Source organism: Callithrix jacchus, chromosome 13 (assembly GCF_049354715.1).
Source record: "Callithrix jacchus isolate 240 chromosome 13, calJac240_pri, whole genome shotgun sequence".
NCBI classification, from domain to species: domain Eukaryota; kingdom Metazoa; phylum Chordata; class Mammalia; order Primates; family Cebidae; genus Callithrix; species Callithrix jacchus.
The window spans coordinates 12613443-12634347 of NC_133514.1; the positions used below are offsets into that span (position 1 = coordinate 12613443).

Here is a 20905-nt window from a genome sequence, read left to right on the forward strand (position 1 = left end):
AATCCGGAGAATTAAAGGGTTAATGGTCAGATTTAATTTCCACTATCAAAAGCACAGTCACATTGCTGGTCTGTCTTGATTTATGTGTCTGTCCCTTTGGCTCAGGGCTGCCTTATCAACAGCAGGGATATTTTTCTCCTATTTCAACATAGCCTCACGTGTGGTAGGTAGATAAAGGCTTGTGTAGATAGAGCAGTCCTCTGCCTGTCTCTGACGCTAATTGAAAAGATGTCTGCGTCATTATCCATCTTTCATTACTATGGTTCTTCCACATATGAAACAACAACAAGCAAAACTACCAATTCCTGCCTTGTATACAAGGATGCAGTTTTGGGCCAGACATGCCTCCTTGATGAAATGAATTATATAAACCTGTATCTTTGTGTGTCAAGTAAAGTTTCCACATTCTAACAAAATGGAGAAAACACATCTAGACCTTGTTTCCCTTAAACCTTCAGGATATTTTTAAATTAACATATATGAACATTTTCTCTGTAGTTTAATCTTTTTTTCTTTTTCTGAGATGGAGTCTCGCTGTCATCAGGCCAGAGGGCAGTGGCGTGATCTCTGCCTCCTGGGTTCAAACAATTCTCCTGCCTCAGCCTCCCGGGTAGCTGGGACTACAGGCATGCACCAAAATGCCCAGTTAATTTTTGTATTTTTAGTAGAGACGGGTTTCACCTTGATTGCCAGAATGGTCTCGATCTCCTGACCTTGAGATCCACCTGCCTTGTCCTCCCAAAGTGCTGGGATTCTAGGCATGAGCCACGGTGCCCAGCCAATACCACGCATCTGAAGCAGATATAGATAAGGTATGCTGTATTTCACCTGTTCTGGAATTAACAAAGAATTTTTTAAAAAATTCAAGGCAACTGATTTCTGGTTAGTTGAGTGAGGAATTTTTAGGCACTCCTGTCATTGTTTTAAGACTCTTATAATTCTTTTGGTTTTCCAAAATCACAGCAGTTTGCCGTGAGCCTCATGCCCTGCACTTCTAGGTGATATAGCAGGCTTACTTAGAGAGGTCACAGTTGTCTTCACAATCAGCTTTAGTGGCTGATCTGAAAAATGGTGAAATATAACTAAAATTCACTTCAGCAAGTAAGAGGATTTCTGAGGCAGAAAAGAAGTCGATGGAAGAGATGCATCTGCCAGCCGTTTTTTCGGAATGGGCTTCATTTGATTCTCTAGACTGAGGGTCGCCATACTTTATTTTCTAAAGGGCCAGATTGTAAATATTTTAGGATTTGCACGCCATGTGGTCTCTGTCAAAACAAGTCATAGAAAGCCCTAAACAAATTAGTCTGGCTGTGTTTCAGTAAAACTTGGTAACCTAACGTTTGAATTTTCCATAATTTTTATGTTAGGAAGTGTTCTTTTGGTTGGTTTCAATCCTTAAGCATGTAAAAGCCATTTCTTAGTTCGTAGGGCATATTAAGCTGGTGACAGGCTGGATGAAGACTCTTTGTTTCTGGTGGTGGTGTTTGAGATGGTCTTGCTCTGTCACCCAGGCTGTCGTGCGGTGGTATGATCATGGCTCATTGCAGCTTTGACCTCCTGAGCTCAAGTGATCCATCCCAGCCTCCCAAGGAGCTGAGACTCCAAGTGCACACCACCGTGACTGGCTAATTTAAACATTTTAATTTCGTAGAGGTGGGGTCTCCCTGTGTTAGCCAGGCTGGTCTTGAACTGCTGTGCTCAAGCAGTCCTCCTGCCTCAGCTTCCCAAAGTGCTGGGATTATATGTGTGAGCCACCCCGCCCAACAACACCCTATTTTTAAGGTTTTGAGATTAGCAAACATTCTTCAAATAAGCATCTTTAATCCTTCATGGACACGTGAAAAACTAGTAACCATCATTTGGATGAAGTGAGTGTTCTGTCTTTTAAAATATATATGTATAATTTTTTTATAGAAATACTTGAAAAAGTTTTAACTGTTATTATGTTGAAGTTTGTTTGTTTTTTAATTTATTTTTTGTGAGAAGGTCTTGCTCTGTTGCCCAGGCTGGAGTGCAGTGGCGTGATCTCAGCTCACTGCAGCCTTGAACTCCTATGCTCAAGTGATCCTCCTGCCTCAGCCTCTCGAGTAGCTGGGATCACAGGAGTGTGCCACCTTGCCTGGCTAATTTAAAAAAAACCTTTTTATTTTTTATTTTTTTAACAGCCCAGGCTGTTATGTAGAAGTTTTAAAAGTAAACTGGTAGATAATAAAAATCAGAAGCTGTATCTTTTCTGGTAACTCTGGAAACACTATTATTTAAAATTTTATTTATAGAATACTTAGAATAAGTGAGACTATAACACATGCCTAATGTGTCACAGACTACATGGATCTTGTTAGTCACTTGTATCCAGTGATAAAATAATTTAGTTGTTAGGAAAAATAGGCCTTTTAATTGTTTTGTGTAACTAAAATGAAATAGGAATATTAATGTCAGACCCTGAGTGCCTAGTCTGGATGAGCACAGGGACTGTGCTTTTGCTCACACTGTGTCCCCAGCGCCTGCCACCGTCTTCAGAGTGTAGTAGGTACCTGGTACGTATTTGTGAATGAGTAAATTCATGAAATCTTAGGTTCTTTGTTTGAAAGAAAATGGAGTTCGTGTTGTATCCTCAAATGACTTTGGAACTGATTCAGTTTTTTTTTTTTTTTTTTTTTTTTTTTAGTTCAGCTGAAGTTTTTATTTATTTTTTAAATATTTTATTGGATTTTAGGTTTTGGGGTACATGAGCAGAGCATGCAAAACAGTTGCATAGGAACACACATGGCAGTGTGCTTTTCTTTCCTTCTCCCCTTCACCCACATTTGGCATTTCTCCCCAGGCTATCCCTCCCCACCTCCCCCTCCCACTGGCCCTCCCCTTTTCCCCCCAATAGACCCCAGTGTTTAGTACTCCCCTTTCTGTGTCCATGTGTTCTCATTTTTCATCACCCGCCTATGAGTGAGAATATGCGGTGTTTCATTTTCTGTTCTTGTGTCAGTTTGCTGAGGATGACGTTCTCCAGATTCATCCATGTCCCTACAAACGACACAAACTCATCATTTCTGATTGCTGCATAATATTCCATGGTGTATATGTGCCACATTTTTCCAATCCAGTCTATTATCAATGGGCATTTGGGTTGATTCCAGGTCTTTGCTATTGTAAACAGTGCTGCAATGAACATTCGTGTACATGTGTCCTTATAGTAGAACGATTTATAGTCTTTTGGATATATACCCAGTAATGGGATTGCTGGGTCAAATGGAATTTCTATTTCTAAGGCCTTGAGGAATCGCCACACTGTCTTCCACAATGGTTGAACTAATTTACACTCCCACCAACAGTGTAAAAGTGTTCCTTTTTCTCCACATCCTCTCCAGCATCTGTTGTCTCCAGATTTTTTAATGATCGCCATTCTAACTGGCGTGAGATGGTATCTCAATGTGGTTTTGATTTGCATCTCTCTGATGACCAGTGACGATGAGCATTTTTTCATATGATTGTTGGCCTCATATATGTCTTCTTTCGTAAAGTGTCTGTTCATATCCTTTGCCCACTTTTGAATGGGCTTGTTTTTTTTTTTTCTGTAAATCCGTTTGAGTTCTTTGTAAATTCTGGATATCAGCCCTTTGTCAGATGGGTAAACTGCAAACATTTTTTCCCATTCTGTTGGTTGCCGATCCACTCTAGTGACTGTTTCTTTTGCCGTGCAGAAGCTGTGGAGTTTCATTAGGTCCCATTTGTCTATTTTGGCTTTTGTTGCCAATGCTTTTGGTGTTTTGTTCATGAAGTCCTTGCCTACTCCTATGTCCTGGATAGTTTTGCCTAGATTTCCTTCTAGGGTTTTTATCGTGCCAGGTCTTATGTTTAAGTCTTTAATCCATCTGGAGTTAATTTTAGTGTAAGGTGTCAGGAAGAGGTCCAGTTTCTGCTTTCTGCACATGGCTAGCCAGTTTTCCCAACACCATTTGTTAAACAGGGAATCCTTTCCCCCTTGCTTGTTTATGTCAGGTTTATCAAAGATTGTATAGTTGTAGATATGTTGTGTTGCCTCTGGTGCCTCTGTTTTGGTACCAGTACCATGCTGTTTTGATTACTGTAGCCTTGTAGTATAGTTTGAAATCCGGTAGTGTGATGCCCCTCGCTGTGTTCTTTTTGCTTAGAATTGACTTGGCTATGGGGGCTCTCTTTTGGTTCCATATGAAGTTCATGGTGGTTTTTTCCAGTTCTGTGAAGAAAGTCAATGGTAGCTTGATGGGGATTGCGTTGATTCTGTAAATTACTTTGGGCAGTATAGCCATTTTCACGATGTTAATTCTTCCTAACCATGAACATGGAATGTTTCTCCATCTGTTTGTGTCCTCTCTGATTTCGTTGAGCAGTGGTTTGTAGTTCTCCTTGAAGAGGTCCTTTACATTCCTTGTGAGTATGTAACAGCTACGTACAAAAAAGTTATAAAATTGTCCTTGGTTTTACAATGATAAATGAAAAACATTAAAAGTCTCCAATCAAACAAGGTATGCAAGGATTTTTATGTTGTTTTTTTGTTAAAACAGTGAGAGCAAAATAACTTACTGGAATATAAAGATAAGAGCTGAATGAGCATGCCACTAATGGAGAAAGGGGGTATTTTCACAGAATCAGTATTTTTCCCCATCCCATCTCCACTTGATGTCAATCAAAACATATCATTGGCTGTTAAAAAAAAAAAAACCAATATGCTTGTGCACATATACCAGTTACTTTATGTACAATAAAGGAATGGGGAAGGGGAAAATGAAAGAATAGAGAAAACTATACTGTAGTAGTCAGGATGTGGTGGAACCAAATTGCAGTTTTCTAATTGAGAATGTAATCTTGGTCTTTATAGAACAGAGTTCTGAAGTAAAGAAGCAGATTCCCTTTTCAGTAGACACCTCCTGTCTGCTGTTGGAACACATCAATTGTGTCTTCATCCTCCATTTCCAACTGTGCAGGTGTGTCTGTTTCATTGATTGGTTGCCCGTCAAATCGGAATCTGATCTGCCTCATTGACAATCCCTGTCGTTCGCAATAGGCTTTCATTAGTTTACTAAGTGGTGTATGCCTCTTAATCTTAAACTGCACCACAGAACCATCCTGCCCCACCACTTTCAAATTAATATGATCGTTGTTCTCAGTCTTGACTCCTTCCTTGGGCTTTTCGTCGGCCATGGCGAGCACCGGAGTCTCTTCAGCTGCGGCTTCACAAAAGAGGTACCAGGTCCGCACCGAACGAGCACACAAGCAGCACCAGGAGCGGCAGAAGCGGAACTGATTCAGTTAATTAGAAACTTGTGACTTCTAGATCAGCTGAAACTATTGACTGTTTAAAAATGTACTTTTAGTAAGCCAACTCCGCCCAGACACAGAATTCCAGTGAACACTTTACAAACATGCTGAAAGCTATTATACCTGGCACCACATCAGGAATTTTAATGCGCTCCTCAACAGGACCGAGTTAGACCAGCACCATGTAATAGATACATAGTGCGAGCCATGTGTGTAACTTAACGATTTTCTAGTAGCCACATTTAAGAAAGCAAAAAAAATACAGGTCAGATTCATTTTAATAACATTTGGTTAACCCAGTGTATTGAAAATACTGTCATGTCCATAGTTTAAACAAATGATTGAGATATTCCCATCCTTCTTTCTGTACAAAGTCCTTGAAATCAGGTGTGTATTTTACATTTCTAGCACATTGCAATTCAGATGCTAAAGTTCCGTCGGAAATACTTGATCTGCATTTAGAATTCATAAAATTTATGGTTGAAAAAGCAGACTCAAATGATGAGGCTGCTCTAAACATACTTTAAAGCGCTTCAGTGTTGAAGGGTGCACTTTATCAATTAAAGGGACGTCCTGAGTCACATTAGCCACATTCTCCATGCTGGGCCCCCACCTGTGGCCGGTGGCTGCCCCGTTGGGGAAAAGGAGGCAGGGAGGGTATGCCTGTCTCAGGTTTCAGAGCCTTGGGGATAGCAGAGCTGAACTTGCTATTCAGAAAGCAAGGTTACATGCACAGCTGTGAGACAGCGATTAAGAGTAAAAGTGATTGCATTTGTGGAATGAATGAATCAGTAGAGCATTTGTAGGAGGGATGGGTCAAGCTGCAGAAACACACTGTGTAGGACCCGCCGGCGTTTCCCTGTCTGTGGCCATGGGAAGTCCTGGCAGCTGCAGCTCAGAGAGCGACCTGGTCACTTTGGTTTTTCGGAGATCTCCCACTGGCTGCAGTTTGGGAAGTGGATTTGAAGAGAATGGAGCTGGAAGACACTACTGAGTGTGGGTAGAACCCTCAGCGGGGATTGTCACGTGGGTCAGAATCCTGCAGTTGCCTTCCCGTGTTGAGTCCTTCGAGGCGCTGCTTGGAGGGCACGTGGTAGGCAGGGTCACCATGGCTCTGGTGGGGATCAGCGGCCACCAGCCTGCCTCCCCACTGATGCTGCTTAGAGAATTCATGTGGATAGGATCACCCCCCTGCAGACAGATGTGCAAGCCCAGAGGTGATGAGGTTTTTACACAAAAGTTAGAATGCCGAGCCACGCATTCAAAATAACTGCGGCTACCAGCTGGACAAAAACGCTGGTGCCATTATAGCTCTCACATTTTATCCAGATCAGCCTGTCAGGGTCTGGAGCCTCCAGGCGCACAGGATGGCCACGTGTCCAGGTCACTGAAGGCCTCACGTGCCACAGGCTGGAGCACAGGCTCAGGGCCAGTGCTAGACACGTTCTCCCTGCTCCCCCCACAGGACTCTTCATTTTCCTCTCTTCCAGGCCTCTGGTCAGGACAACCTTAAAAAGATGTTTCTATCAATTAGGTTATTGCTGAGGCTTAATGTTTGTGTTGTGCATGTCTTTTTTTTTTTTTTTTTTTGAGACTGGGTGTCACTCTGTCACCCAGGGTGGAGTGCAGTGGCATGATAATGGCTCACTGCAGCCTCAACTTCCTGGGCTCAAGCAAGTCTCAGCTCCCGAGTAGCTAGGACTATAGGTGTGCACACCGCGCCCAGCTAATTTAACTTTTGTAGAGATGGAGTTTCTCCACATCTTCCAGGCTGGTCTTGAACTCCTTCCTGGGCTCAAGTGATTCTCCTGCCTCAGCCTCCCAAAGTGCTGGGATTGCAGATGGTGAGAGCCACTGTACACAGTGTCTGATTTGTATCCACGTGTTACTTTTATCAGAACTGTTTAGATTAGCAGGCATGTTGGAGGTCAGAGGCCCCACCTCTGCTGCCTTTTGTTTCTTCAGTTTTTCAGACTTCAGCAGCAGGAAAACGAAAGGTTGTAACAAAAAAATCTTACATATCTTGTATATTCCATTAAAAAGTAATTTTCTATACTTGGATTTAAATGATTGGTTAGTGTTTAAAACAAGACAGAGGATTGTATTAGTATAGGCACCATTAAAAAATGACATTTAAGAATTTCTGAAATTCAGGGTAAGGGGTGATTTTTAGTCATGAAAGGTTTATTTTCAAACAAGAAAAAATACATCAGAAAATGCAGTGTTGGGGAAGTTCTAGTGATTACTTTTTTCCTTCAACTGAGACCTTTTTTCTGCTTTACGTCCCCTGATGCCCACATTTCAGACTGCCTGTTCTTTCCCGGGTAACTGTACAATTGAGTCTTCTTTGTATCACTTGCTAAGTAATTTATGCATTTGTTTGTTCATTGAGCAAATACTGAGCTACTGTTTTACGTAAGGAAATACCAGGATGAATGAGATGTGCTCTGTCCCCTTCCAAGAGCCTGAAGTTTGGAGAAGCCCCTTTCGAGCCACATAAGCAGATGAAGAAACAGTGTGGGATGACACTCTAGGTGCTATCACGTGTGAGTGTTTGTGGACAACACAGCGAAATGAGTGGGCACTGTTCGTGGCAGTTCCAGGAGAATTAGATCAGGCTTGAGCAGAGACTTAGAAATGAATCGGTATTCACCAGGTGGAACACGATTCCCTAGCGGGAGTGGCGTGAGGAAGGGTCCAGAAAAGCCGTGCGTGCATTGAAGGAATTCTGCGTGCACTAGGGGAGCAAGCAAGCAAGGCAAGGTGTGTCCCCTTGGAGATGTTGTATGTCACATCAGGGAGTTATTTTATTCTTCTAGCTTTTGTTCCAAGTTATGAAATGCTGACCTGATCTCGCGTGTATTCTTGTAGCATGTGAAAGCCAGAGTTAAAAAGTAGTGCAATACTATTAGAGCAGTGACCGGCACCTTTTCCCTGAAATATTTCTAAGCTGTTCTGTGGCCTGTAAGCTGTTCATCTGTTCAGTTTTACCAGCGCCCAGTGGACAGCATGATTGCAGGTTCAGCTGGCACTAGAGAACTAAATCCTCCTCCGTCCCTGTCACTCACTTGTGTGGCAACGTGAATACGTCTAACCATTAGGTGAATGTTCTCTGGGCCTCAGGTTCTGTAGTGAGAAATGTAGACAATTATATTCAGTTGCCTCACGGGACTTCTCCTTAGTATTTATAGCTGCAGAAAGCTTTGCAGTCATTTTTATTAGTAGTTGCCAGATGTGTTGTAAGGATTAATGAACTTAAGATCTGAAATGTTTCGAGCCCCTGACATAGGAGCTGACTGCCTGCACAGGTGAGACGCGGAAGGGCAGGAAAGTGAAACAGACACACTTGGAAATTGCAGCTGTTATATATGAAGGATGATGACACAGGACCTCAGTATTCATGGTCGATATATTTGGCATCCTTAAAAAGGTTGCTAAACTCATACCCAAGGCCTGTGCCAAAAGCCCCCCTCATGTGGTATTCACACCCATTCTATTTATTACCCCTTCCTCCTCTGAATTTTTTTTTTTTTTTTTTGGAAATGGAGTTTCACTATTGTCACCCAGGCTGGAGTGGTGCAATGGTGCGATCTTGGCTCACTACAACCTCTGCCTCCTGGGTTCAAACGATTCTCCTGCCTCAGCCTCCTGAGTAGCTGGGATTACAGGCACCTGCCACCGTGCACAGCTAATTTTTTTGTTGTTGTTTGTATTTTTAGTAGTACAGGGTTTCACCATGTTGGCCAGGCTGGTCTTGAGCTCCTGACCTCAGGTGATCCTCCTGCCTTGGCCTCCCAAACTGCTGGGATTACAGGTGTGAGCCACCACGCCCGGTCTCCTCTGTGCTTTTGAGCTTCCACTCCAGTGTCATATTCTTGGCTTTTAGTGACTTGCTCACGTGTTCCCCACCAATCAGATTGCTCATCTGCTGAGAGCAGAGCCCCTGGCGCCATACCCCCATGCTGTAGGACCTGATGCAGTCTCTGTTGAGCTGAAGTTTTATACGTGGAGGGTAAGAACCAAGGTGGCAGTCAATCCGGTCCATAAATCCATTTCAGCAAATATTTAATAAGCATCCATCTACCAGGTTTTTCTAGTCACACTGGGTTTTGAAGGAAAGTGTAACTTGTTTGCGTGGTCTGTTTCAGAGCGCAGGCATCACATGATTTTAGAGAAGGTTTCGTGCTGGGCAGTTACCATCCCATCCTTGGGGTTTTTACGTTTTTAGGCTTTAAGGGGAATAAACTTGACCTTAGTAGAAACAGTGGACTCTCAGTCCTATCCACTGTAGGTAAGATGTAGCTGATGAGTGCAAGTATTTTGGAATTTGTGAAATGTTTTTTCTGCTTTTGTCATGAAATGTACCCTGGAGCACCTTCCCATTTGTGGGAACGTTAAATACGTGGGGAGAAAAATGAAGATAGCCCCTGCAGCGAGGACTGCCTGGCAGCACAGGACTCAGGCGTGAGCCTCGCTTTCTTCTCTGGGAGGTGGCGGTAGGTGGCGCCACGGGGAGCAGCGGCAGGGACAAAAGGAGCTGAGCGCTGCAAGGGGTGCAGAGGGGACACTGTTCTGCTTAGGGATTGAGGTGGAGGCCAGAGGTCTTGTCCTTCAGGCCGTGTCATGTGCAGTGGCCTCACTACCACCAGGGGACCCTCCCTTACCCGGTCCCATTGGCTGTTCACTTAGTCTTGACCGCACCCTGGCACTGGCTGTCCCTGGCCTCAGACCACCCCAGGAACCCTCCCCAGTGTTTGCAGGGTAAAGTACACATTCCTTTTGTGCATTTCCTTGGTCCTTCCACCTTTTTTTTCTCTTTGACACAAGGGCTTGCTTTGTTGCCCAGGCTGAAATACGGTGGTGTGATCACAGCTCACTGCAGCCTCCCACTCCTGGGCTTAAGTAATCCTGCCTCTGCCTGCTGAGGAGCGGGGATGGCAGGTGTGTGCCACCACATCTGGCTCCCATCCCTCCAGATCTTGAAGCCTGATCGCTGCGCTTCCTCCCGAGTCCTCTCCACTGTGCCTTTTCTGAAGTCCTGCCGGTGCCCCTGCCTTCTGCAGTCAATTCCCTCTTCAACTTTTCTCCCAGAAGCAGCCCCAAGGCACTAGTGGTCACAGCAGTGCCCTTTGGTGAAGTGAGGCTAGTCCATGCTTGTCAACATGGTGAGCGCCCTGCTGAGCGGGCTGGCTTCTTCCGGGGCTCTTCTCCCTGTGGTGGAGTTCAGGCTCCCCAGTAGAAGGGAGAAGGCCTGGGCAGCCCGGCTGTGCACCTGCCGCTCTGTCCACAAGGCCTGACTCTGTGGAGGCCTCAGGTGCCCAGCACTAGGACAGCTGAGGCTGGGAGAAGGCAGGTGGGATAGGTGGAGTCCACGGCGCTGGGCAGTTTAAGTTCAGTAACTGAGCAGCGACCAGCTGTGCCCTGTGGACCCACAAGGAAGAAGCCCGACCCTCGGCTGTCCTGGCAGAACAGGACCCTCATGAGAGCCCTGTGCGTGAGGCCAGGCCTGATTACTGCAGTAGCGGGGTGGGAGGATGGAGGCGGGTATGGTGTGTTCCCAGCTTCTTCCCGGGATGGACGCGTCTGCTTAGCTGCTTCTGTGTCCCACAGCCGCCGGACACTCCGCAGCAACAGAAGGACGCTCCGGCTCCTCTCCTCCGGCCTTCCCTTCTCCTGGCTCCGATGCTTCTTTGCTGTCTGTCTCTAATGCTGCCTGGCCCAGTGTCCACAAGTAACCAGGTTCTTTCTTGAGGCTCTTACCGCCTCAGCCCTGCTCTGTTGCTGGAGTTGTGTTACTGATCTGCCTCTTTGGACTGTAAATCTTCTTCTGGTCAGTTGTGTCCCCACCCGATCAGAGTCTCTGATCTTCAGCTGCCGTCTTGCTTGGCTGGGGACTCGGTGGGGCCCCTTCCTCTCTGAGCAGGGTAAAATGAGTTTCTGATGCCCAGGGCCTGCTGCCGACCTGAGCCTGCTGCCTGGGCTCTGGGTTTGTGCTCCAGCCAGCCTGGCCTCCCTCCTCCCCACCTGTGACTCCAAGCCTTCATCTCTGTGAGTCAGCCCCTGGTGTGGCGTTCTCCTACTGCTGGACGTCTTTCTAGATCTTTCCTGTCTCATAACGCTTGTCTGTGCAGGTCCAGCACTCAATCGTCCTCTGCATATGTGATTGGAGGGAGTGAGCATCGCACACATCAGTGCCCCACTGTGTTGGTGATCTTGTCATGCAGGCTGTTTCCCTGGCTCGGGGAGGAGCCCCTTGCTGGGTCCCTTGTTCCTTGGAGGGTGTGGAGGCCCGCAGTTGCACACCGGATGGGCCGGTTCCCCTGGGGCAGGTCCTGGCCCTCCAGCCTGTGCAGCGTAAGCCTCTCTGCTACCTCTGTTCTGTCCCTCAACCCCTGACCTGCGCGCTTGCCTCCCCAGCCCGTGCCCCGCATCATGGTGCAGTTGGCCGGCCCAGACGTCGGGGTGACCAGGATGGAGGAGGTGAGTCAGTAAAGCCATGGGTGGCTGCCCCTCCTACAGCGGGTGGTCCTGATGCTGAAACTGTTGAGTCCACACCCGTACTTTTTGATGTTGGCGTTCCTGTTTTGGTAACTAGCGATAATGTAGGTCGCTGTCTTCTCCCTCTCTATTTTCCTTGTTACGCTTTTCTGTGTTCAACTGGTTAATCATATGATTGCTAAACTTTTAGGTGCTTGACTGCTAATATAGTCTGCTGCCTTAATAGCCCACGCTAGGCAGAGGAGATTGCTGTAAACAGAACCGTCTCCTTCTTCTAAATGTTTGCTTAATTCTCAGTTTTACATTTCATTGATTCATGACATCAGCGTGAAAAGACAACTAAGCTGGGAGAAAGCCATCTCTTCTGATGCCCACAGATAGCAGCACTCCCCATCTGATGAGGAGCGAGTCTGTTTTCTCCCCCTGCGCTTTCATTCTCTTAGGAACTGCTGTCTTCTTAGGAAAATTTTCTTTATTACAAGAACAGAACTAGAGGCACAATCATGTGAAAGAATATTCACACCTCCATGAACATCCTTCTGTCTGAATGACCCTTTTACTCCAGTGCACACTGGGCGTTCACAAATTTGGTGTGGACGAGATCGCAGTGCCCCTTTCCTGGGAGTGGTACTGGTCACTTTGCTGAGGCAGGTGGAGTGCCCCTGGGCAGTGGGATGGTCAGAGCAGGCCCCTTGCTGGTGAAAGCAGCAGCTTCTGGAGCTCATCATGGTTTTCCAAGCTTTTGCCGAAGTCTCCAGAAATGCCTTCTTCATTGGTAAGGGTATAATTCAGAGATGGCACCTGGGTTTCAACCCACAAGTCACCTCCAGTTGAGGGGGACACAGCATGGAGTGCCATAACCGGCGGGCCTCCCAGGTTGCGGCCACTCAGCGCTTCCCACTGGCCCGCGCCCCCCTTGGTTGACACTGCAGCTCTGTCCCCAGTTCCTTCCTTTCCGCTTAGCTTAGCGGGGCCTTGGATCAGGGCCTTCCCTCTGGAGGCCCGCAGCACAGTAATGCCACCATCCTTCCAGCCCACCCAAGCCAGTGACTCAGGTGGCAGCCAATGGGATGATACCTGCAAATCTGAGTCATGTGGCTGGCCTCCTCCTGCAACAGCCTGGCCAGGCCCTTAGCACCAGGTGCGGAAGTGACACTGGCTGGCCTCACCTGCGGTGGAGCCAGGTAACAGAAGCCATTTCAGGACCCTGGTTGCTGTTCAGATTTCCAGCTCTCGTGGTTTTGTGTTTTCTTCCCTGCATGGCCAGTGATGTTAAAACTAACATAGAAGAGAATTAATAAAATGTGTGCAACATGCAAAGGAAAAATGATTGAAGGATTGCCTAATCTTTTAGAGTATTTATGCTAGGGACAGTTATTGATATATTGAATTGAGTAAATTTTGCAGCCCAGAGATTCATCACAGAAATGGGCTGTTAATCTCAAGAGGTGCCGTTAATTTCATACCCCGAGAGTGTGGCTTGTGGGGAAAAGAGGGTCCCTGGAAACAGGAATATAAATGACAGTTCCTGGGAAAAGGCATGATTTATCAAGCTGCTGAGGTAAGCCAAGTAACAGTAAGAGACTTATAGATCTCTGCCGCTTCCCCATTTAAATAAATCCTGTATTTCAAATGGAAAATGAACATTCCTGTAATATAAATAATTTTTCCGTAAATATCGGAAAACATATTTCTTTTGGATAGCAGCCCTCTGCACCCCGCAGCCTCCTTCCCTATTCCTGCCTTCTCCTTTTCTCCGGTCATTGTGAACAGAAATAGGATCCAGCAGCTTTAGTTATAGACAAAAGAACACCCCAGAAACAGCAGAATTTGGGCAAGCGGTGGCTGTTATCCCCCATGAGATTTGGGTGGTGTGTGTGTGTATGTGTGTCCTCTGCCTGGGTGACTCAGAGTAACTGACGTGGAGAGAGCGGCTGGCCTCTCTTGGTGGCTTCTCCCTGGGGGCTACTTCCTGGCCTGTCTCCAGGCTCTGAGGTCCCCCAACCTCTGACATGGGACCTGCTTTCCATAGCAGCCAGAACAGCAGACTCAGAGAGAAAGGGCATGGCCCAAGGGACCTTCCTCCCCCTCATCCCCCCCATTCCCCCGTCATCCGCCACCTATCCCCCCCATTCCCTCCTCATCCGCCACCTATCCCCCCCATTCCCCCGTCATCCGCCACCTATCCCCCCCATTCCCTCCTCATCCGCCACCTATCCCCCCCATTCCCCCCTAATCTGCCACCTCGTCCCCCCCATTCCCCTCTCATCCGCCACCTCGTCCCCCTGCCTCCTTGCCCTGGATGCCCAGCCAGGCCACAGGCCCATGGCCCTTGTTGGTGCCTGCGCTGGCCAGGCTGTGCTGAGTGTGTTCCCGTCCTCCTATGAGATCGTTGTTTAGGTTTTGCCGGAGAAAAAGTGCTCTTCTGGCTTCTTTAGTGACTCAGCCTCTTCTCGAGGTCAGGGGTGATCAGGGATTTTGTCTCCATGGGAGGAAAGCTAACTAGCCCTAGCAAGGTTTGGGTGTGCACCTACTGTGTGCCACCCTCTGTGGCAAGGGGCTTTGGTCCTTGTAGCACGCTGGCCCTGCGTGGCAGGTCCTGGACTCTGTTCTGTGAAAGGTCAGGAGTTGATGAGGCAGGGGCTATGGTTGTGGCCAGCGCTTTTGAGCCCGGGCACCCAGCACGAGGCCTGTGAGGTGCACGGTCGCCCCTACACCTTTGTCAAGTGTGAAGCGTGGGCCTGGCAGACCTAAGACGCAGAACCAATGTGGGAACCAGGCCTGGCCGGTCCATGCCGTGCTCTTTATTTATTTTGTGGAGATGGGGTCTCACTGTGTGGCCCAGGCTGTTCTTGGACCCCTGGGATCAAGCCATCTTCCGCCTTGCCCTCTGTAAGCGCTGGGGTTTCGGGCTGAGCCCCTGCCCCTGGCTGCCTCTCTTCACAGTCAGCCGCTGGTGTGGATGGTGTTGGGAAGTTCTCAGCTCTCAGCCTCTGCTTCCCTCTGTCCTGCTGCAGGCTCAGCTGGGGACGAGTCCTGATGTGCTGGTGCAGACGACTGGGGTCCCGGCCCTGAAGATCGGCGACAAGCCCGCCAAAGCGCCTTCCCCGCCGCCTGTCCCCGTGGTCACAGCAGCCACCCCGGCTCCAGAAGTGCAGGACGGGCCCCCCAGCCCCCTGAGCGAGGCCTCCAGCGGGTACTTCTCCCACAGCGTCTCCACCGCGACCCTGTCGGACGCGCTGGGCCCGGGTCTGGACGCTGCAGCCCCGCCCGGCCCCGCACTCGCCGCCTCAGAGGCCGAGCCCGAGACGCCCATTCGCCGCCCCCCGCCGCCCACGGTCGTCCCCGCCGAGGAGCGCCCCGACCTGGAGGCCCAGGCGCCCGGCTCCCCATTCCGTGTCCGGAGGGTGCGGGCCTCAGAGCTGCGCTCCTTCTCCCGCATGCTGGGTGGGGACCCTGGCTGCTCCCCGGGGGCCGAGGGGGATGCGCCAGCTGCGGGCACTGGGGGACAGACCCAGGCCTCTGATTCCGAGGAGGCTGACGGGGTTCCGGAGTGGCTCCGAGAGGGCGAGTTCGTCACCGTGGGCGCCCACAAAACGGGCGTGGTGAGATATGTGGGTCCCGTTGACTTCCAGGAGGGCACGTGGATTGGCGTGGAGCTGGACCTGCCTTCAGGTGAGTGCTGGGCTCCGAGCTCTAGGGCGGTGCTGAGGGTGGGGGAAAGCAGGAGCGTGGCCGGCCTGGGAGGGGACAAGGTCCAGGCAGGAAAGACGCAGGAGGAGCAGCTGAGCCTGCTGGGCAAGGCAGGGGGCAGGGCTGGTCCCTGGAGGCGGCATGGAAGATTCCGGATGATTTTGGCTACAAAGATCCTGCACCCATCCACCCATGGCCATGGCTGTCCCGGTCCCTTTGCTCTGGTTCCCTGATTCCCTCACACGCCGTGGGCTCTGCTCTCTTATTCTTCACCCTAAGCATCTGCATGTTGCTGTTGGAGGAAGCTCTTCCTCACCCCATCCTGACACATCTCGCTGGCATCTGATTCACCATTATTCGGCAGTTCTGCCAGTTTCCATTTCATAGACGCGGCAAAAGAACCATTCTGCCGCCATCCAGCTCAGGCCTGGGTCCAGATGGAGAAGGGTGTGTTCCCCCGCGGGTGGCCAGCTCTGCCTTGGTGGTTGGCCTGCACCTGCGCTCCCGCAAGGCACTCCCAGGGCCTGTCACCTCCTGCCTGAGGCTGTGGACTGGGGCTGGGCATCCTTGGTCACCACTGCTCTCTGTCCTGGGAGGTGGTCACCTCGTGCCCTGGCCACATTCACTTAGCCAGTCCCTGCCAGACAGTGGCCAGTGTCTGAGTGCCGGCTGTGTAGGGCTGTGCCAGGGGATGGCATGGGGGGATGGCATGGGGGGGTGGCATTGTGGGCACATGGCCTCTGCAGAGACAAGGAAGGTGCAGGGGGCATCTGCAGCTGGCCTGCCCTCCATTTCACTTTCTCCTTCCCCTGCAGGTAAGAATGACGGCTCCATCGGTGGGAAGCAGTACTTCAGGTGTAATCCTGGCTATGGGCTGCTGGTCAGGCCCAGCCGGGTCCGCAGGTCCACAGGCCCCATGCGGCGGCGCAGCGCAGGGCTCCGACTGGGCACCCCTGAGGCCCGCCGGAGTGCCACCCTCTCGGGCTCTGCCACCAACCTGGCGTCGCTGACAGCCGCCCTGGCCAAGGCCGACAGGAGCCACAAGAACCCTGAGAACCGGAAATCCTGGGCCAGCTGAGCCACCACCTCAGGGCGAACTCTTCTTGGGGTCCCGGGCCCCTCTTGAGTCTGCCAGCAACAGCCTGGGGAACAGGGAGCCCTGTGGCCCCTTCCCTGGAGGCAGGGCAGTGAATGCTTTTTGCACGACGCAGGGCTGGTGACCTCCCTGGGCCTCTGGAAGCTTTGTTTCTTCTCTACCTGGGGAAAGAGGGGGCCTCAGCTGTGCCTCCTCAGGTGGAAGGTTCTGGGTGCCTGCAGGGGCTGGGGGATGTGGGGACCAAGGCCCTGGGTGGCACAGCCCCCAGCCATCTCACCGTGTGCCTGTGCCTGGGGCCTTATGTTGCTGTCATTTTCATTCTGGCGGCCCCACTGATGTCTTAACGTAAACCAGAATTGTAACCAGTGCCTTTCCTCCACCTGCCCAGGATAGCCCGGCACACTCCTCAAGCTCCCAGCCTCCCACCCTGGTCCCAGGTTCTCCAAGTGCCTCTGGGGGGCCCTGGGCTCTGGCACATGGCCCTGGCACCCCAGGTGGGGCCGAGGCCTGAGCCCCTCCTACCCCTCCTAGGCCAGGGTTTCTTCGCAGTTGCTTGGTGGGCGTCTTGGTGTCTTTACACCTGCAAAATCCCTTACGTTTGCCGTTTATTCCCTTCACAGAAGGCTTGGAATGTATTTATTTATATTTATTTTTTCAAAATCCGTAATCATTTGCGAGCCGCAATCGTCATCTGCCTGCGCATGGGGGCCCAGGGCCTCCCTTGCACGTCATGGCCTCTGTGGCCATTGCAGAGCTGCTAGCCTCCGGCCCAGGTGGAGTGTCCTGGGGACAGCGGAGAATGCAGCCCCCTCCTCATGCCCCTCTGTTGGGGATCCACAGTGGCCTTACTCTTAACTTGGATAAAAGCAAAAACCTGGGAGAATGGTGTTGTGCTTCCATAGTCGGTGACAAAGGACGAGGCATCACTACTTTATTTGGTGCACTTCTGGTTTCTAGGAAGGTCCTGGGGTCATTTTAACTCTGTGGCAACTCCCAGGCCCGTCCATGCGGGGGGTGTGCCTGGTTTGTCTCCAGACCCTCGCAGCAGCCACGTCCCCAGGCCACCATGCATGGGGTGGCTGGGACAGCCCGGTGGCCTCTGTTTCCTTGCTGGGGCACTTCTGCTCCCGGAGCCTTTGATGCCAGCTTTGTGGGGCGGGGGTCAGCATCTCTGTGTGGAGGGCAGGGGGAGCTGGTTGAGGGCATGGCAGAGGTAACAGCCTGACAGCCCCAGGCCACCAATCTAGGGACAAGACCCTGGGTCAGGGTTCACACAGCCACTCTTGGCAGCTGGTGTCTAGTTCTCACATTTGGACAATTTCTAGAAAGCGCCGTGGAAGGCTCTGGTTCTCTAGGGGCAGGAAGCCTCTAGAGGAGTAGTCTCCACGGTAGGCCCGTCCCAGGCCTGGCTTTGAGGACAAGTGTCCTTCCCTCCCCAGTGGCTGTGCGGGACACAAGGCCTGAGGCTGGGCTGGCAGAGGGTGCAGCCCCTATGGGGAGGCACTCATGCTTGGCCTCCCTGTCCTCAGCCAGTGTTTCGGGGAACCCTGTGACGCCTGTCCCTGGATAAGCACTGTCACCTTTGCCTCGCTTTTTACTCAGCCTACTTCCCAGCACAGCGGCTTGCATTTTAAAACCTGATTAACTGAGAAGTTTGTTCTTGGGTCCCCTAGTGTCACTGTGGCCTAGGTGAGAGGGGAGCACCTGGGCCTTGTGGTGGGAACAGTCGGGGAAAAGCGGCAGGTGGGCGGGCGGTGTGTGACCTGGCACTTCATGTTGGCTGAGCCCATCGGCCCAGCAGCGGCCTCCTGTGGCATCGTTTCAGGGTAGTCCTGGGGGACACAAGTGTCCTGACTTGGGCCTAGGCCCTGTTCACTCTTGCTTCTCGGTGCAGACTAATGTCAGCTTGTGGCTGGGAAAGACGGACATGCAGTGACGTGGTCCTAAGGCAGTGAGCCCCGCTGACCCAGGGCCGGTGCTTGGCAGGCAGGAGGTGTGGTCTCGAGGGTGGTGGGTCAGGGTGGCCGGCTCCGGCTTCTGTCTTCTCTTCTTGCCTCCCTGACCAGCAGACTTAAGTCCCAGGCATGCCTGCTCGCCTGCCTGCTTTAGGGCTCCCAATGCGTTCCTGGAAGGCCCGGGAGTGGCACCTTAGTATGGGTTGGCCCGCAGATGCTACCCGAGGCTGGTAAGGGCAGTAACTGCACACGCAGTGCTGTCAGAGATGGGGACGGGGGAGCCTTCCGGGGGCCCTGCTTCTTTCTCTTCATGTGCCCAGAACACCCCTGGGTTGCCCTGCCACTTCCCTCCAGCCCTTATGAGGGACTGTGGCTCCAGGGTGAAGGGTCACTTCTGCCCCAGGCACTGCATCCAGCAGCAGAGGGCAGAGGGGACAGGTGTATGACTGGGGTCCCGAGTGCCCAGGCCTGACCAGAGGGAGCGGGAGGGCGTTTCTGGGCCCAACAAGGCAGTCCTTGTGTGTTCAGCAAGAGAACAGAGCTGGGGATGTGACTGCTGGAGCCTGAGAGGTGGAGGTGTTCAGGTGCCCCCAATTCTTCCCAGTATTTTATCCTCTTGCCTTCAAAGTTCCCTGTATGTGAAACAGGAAGTCCTGAGTGTGTGTTTGTGACAGTGCAGTGCTCACGACAGGATTCTTGGTGCGGTTCAGCTCCCCGGAAGATGGTGCCTTGGTGCTGGGCCTGTCTTGTGCCTGCCTGAGCCCCGGGACAGGAGTCACCCTGTGCTTCCTGCCAAGATACTGACCCACTGAACCCAAAAGCATTTTTCTCTCTGTGAAGTCCATGGTGCCTTCCTTCCTGGTGGGCTGCTGACACTAATGGTGTTGGGGGGTCTTGGAACAGCTTCTGTATGTGTGGATTCGTGTAAATGTGAGGAGTCCACATATAAAGAAGTGACTTTCATTCCGGGATTATGTTGATTTGGTATACATTAAATGGGAGTTTAATCCGAAGACTGTAATGACTTTTAGAGACTCTAATGATTTGTATTGTGTAATTAACTAAACCACCGGTAATTTTATACGGTATATGCCTTTCCATCAAATGACCAACAGCTTCTCAATAAAACCAGACGATTTCTCACCTGCATCATGTCTGAGGACCGTCTTGTTGCTTCTCCTTCCCTGACCCTGACACGGGGTTTAGGGCCCCTGGCAGGCCTCCCATTGCTGTTCTCAGCGAAGGTGGTGGTGGGCTTTTCCAAACTGAGACTGGGAGAAGGAAGACCAGGGAACAGCAGCAGACTGTGCTGGCCCCTGGGCCCCTGGCCCATGGACTCCAGAGGCTGAGCTGTTCGGGATTTGGACTAAAGAGCCCAGGTGGGCACCTGGTTCCGAGTCATCTTTCCTCATTTGGACTTCAGCCCCTTATAGAAGCCAGGAACCATAGGAACTTTCTGGAGCCCTTTGACCCCAGGTAAGTGGTGCTACTGGGAGACCTGGTAGGGACTGTCCCTGGCTCAGGCCTGACTCCACTGTTTACTGTAACCTTCGTAATAGTTCCTACACTGGGTCTCCACTCTCCCCTCAAACTGTGGTGAGAGGACTTCTTTCCCCTCTGCAGAGGTGGGCAGCCTCTGCAGGGGTCTGTAACAAGATGTTTTGGGAAGCAGGGATCATAGTTGTGGGCAGTGGGGCTGCATTCTGCAGCCACCCACCCAGCTGTGCCCAGCGTGGGCCTGGAATTGTACAGAGGATGCCGGGTCCAGCTTTCAAGCCAGGCAAGGTGACCTGGCTTCCTTCCATTTGCCAGTGGATTCCCACTCAGCCACAGGGCTGCAGGGGCACGGGGGAGTTGGGAGATGTCTGGGCTTCGCAGTGTGCCTAAAGGGTCGGGTGGGCTGTCTCGCCAGTGCCAGTGATTCGGGCAGCCAGTGCACATTCCCACAAGGACGCCAGAGGTGCTGGTGGCCCTGTGTGAAGCTGTTTTCTTTCTGCGCCAGTGAATCACTCAGCCTTTGGATACAAAATACACTTAGAAGTGGAGGCCTCAGCCACTCCAAGGGCTGACCAGAGGTGTCCCTCTGCCGGCATGGCCGGGCAGGGTCGGTTTACACTCCTCAGTGCAGAAGAGTGCTCGGACACAAGCACTGCTGAATAATGACAAAAGTTTGGCAGCCAGGAGATGCCCTGCTCTGAGTGAGGGAGGAATCTGAACATAGAATTGATCTAGCGCCTAGAGTGGATTTTATTTTTCAAGCTGCTACGCTCTTGCAACTCAGATGTCTTTTGTTTGCCTAAGGCTGTGGGGTTTTTGGAGTCGCTGACTCTGAAACGGGCTATAATGAACGTCACACCCAGTTCATTCC

General features: G+C 50.8%; 2 protein-coding genes across 9 annotated transcripts in view; one reads left to right on the forward strand and one right to left on the reverse strand.

Annotated features, from left to right (window-relative positions):
• The window catches only part of KIF13B (kinesin family member 13B), a 197621-nt gene extending 177935 nt beyond the window's left edge, over positions 1-19686 (forward strand). For 4 of the 8 annotated variants that reach the window (XM_017963648.4, XM_078347109.1, XM_035269625.3 and 1 more), the window contains 3 exons: positions 11713-11775; positions 14811-15468; positions 16302-19686. In XM_017963648.4, coding sequence (XP_017819137.4) covers positions 11713-11775; positions 14811-15468; positions 16302-16564 — 984 coding nt within the window. In that variant the 3' untranslated portion in view covers positions 16565-19686. The remainder of the gene's footprint in view (positions 1-11712; positions 11776-14810; positions 15469-16301) is intronic. The other 4 variants (XR_013525465.1, XM_008979053.5, XM_078347111.1 and 1 more) reach the window with 1 other exon arrangement.
• LOC100394429 (small ubiquitin-related modifier 2) lies at positions 4494-5267 on the reverse strand. Its single transcript, XM_035269647.3, has one exon. It carries the CDS (start codon positions 5176-5178, stop codon positions 4891-4893), a length of 288 nt encoding a protein of 95 aa, XP_035125538.1. The 5' UTR covers positions 5179-5267; the 3' UTR covers positions 4494-4890.
• Positions 19687-20905: the final 1219 nt, after the last annotated feature.

Coding starts and splice junctions, on each gene's coding strand:
- LOC100394429 (XM_035269647.3), bottom strand. CDS start 5,178: ATGGCCGACGAAAAGCCCAAGGAAGGAGTCAAGACTGAGAACAACGAT.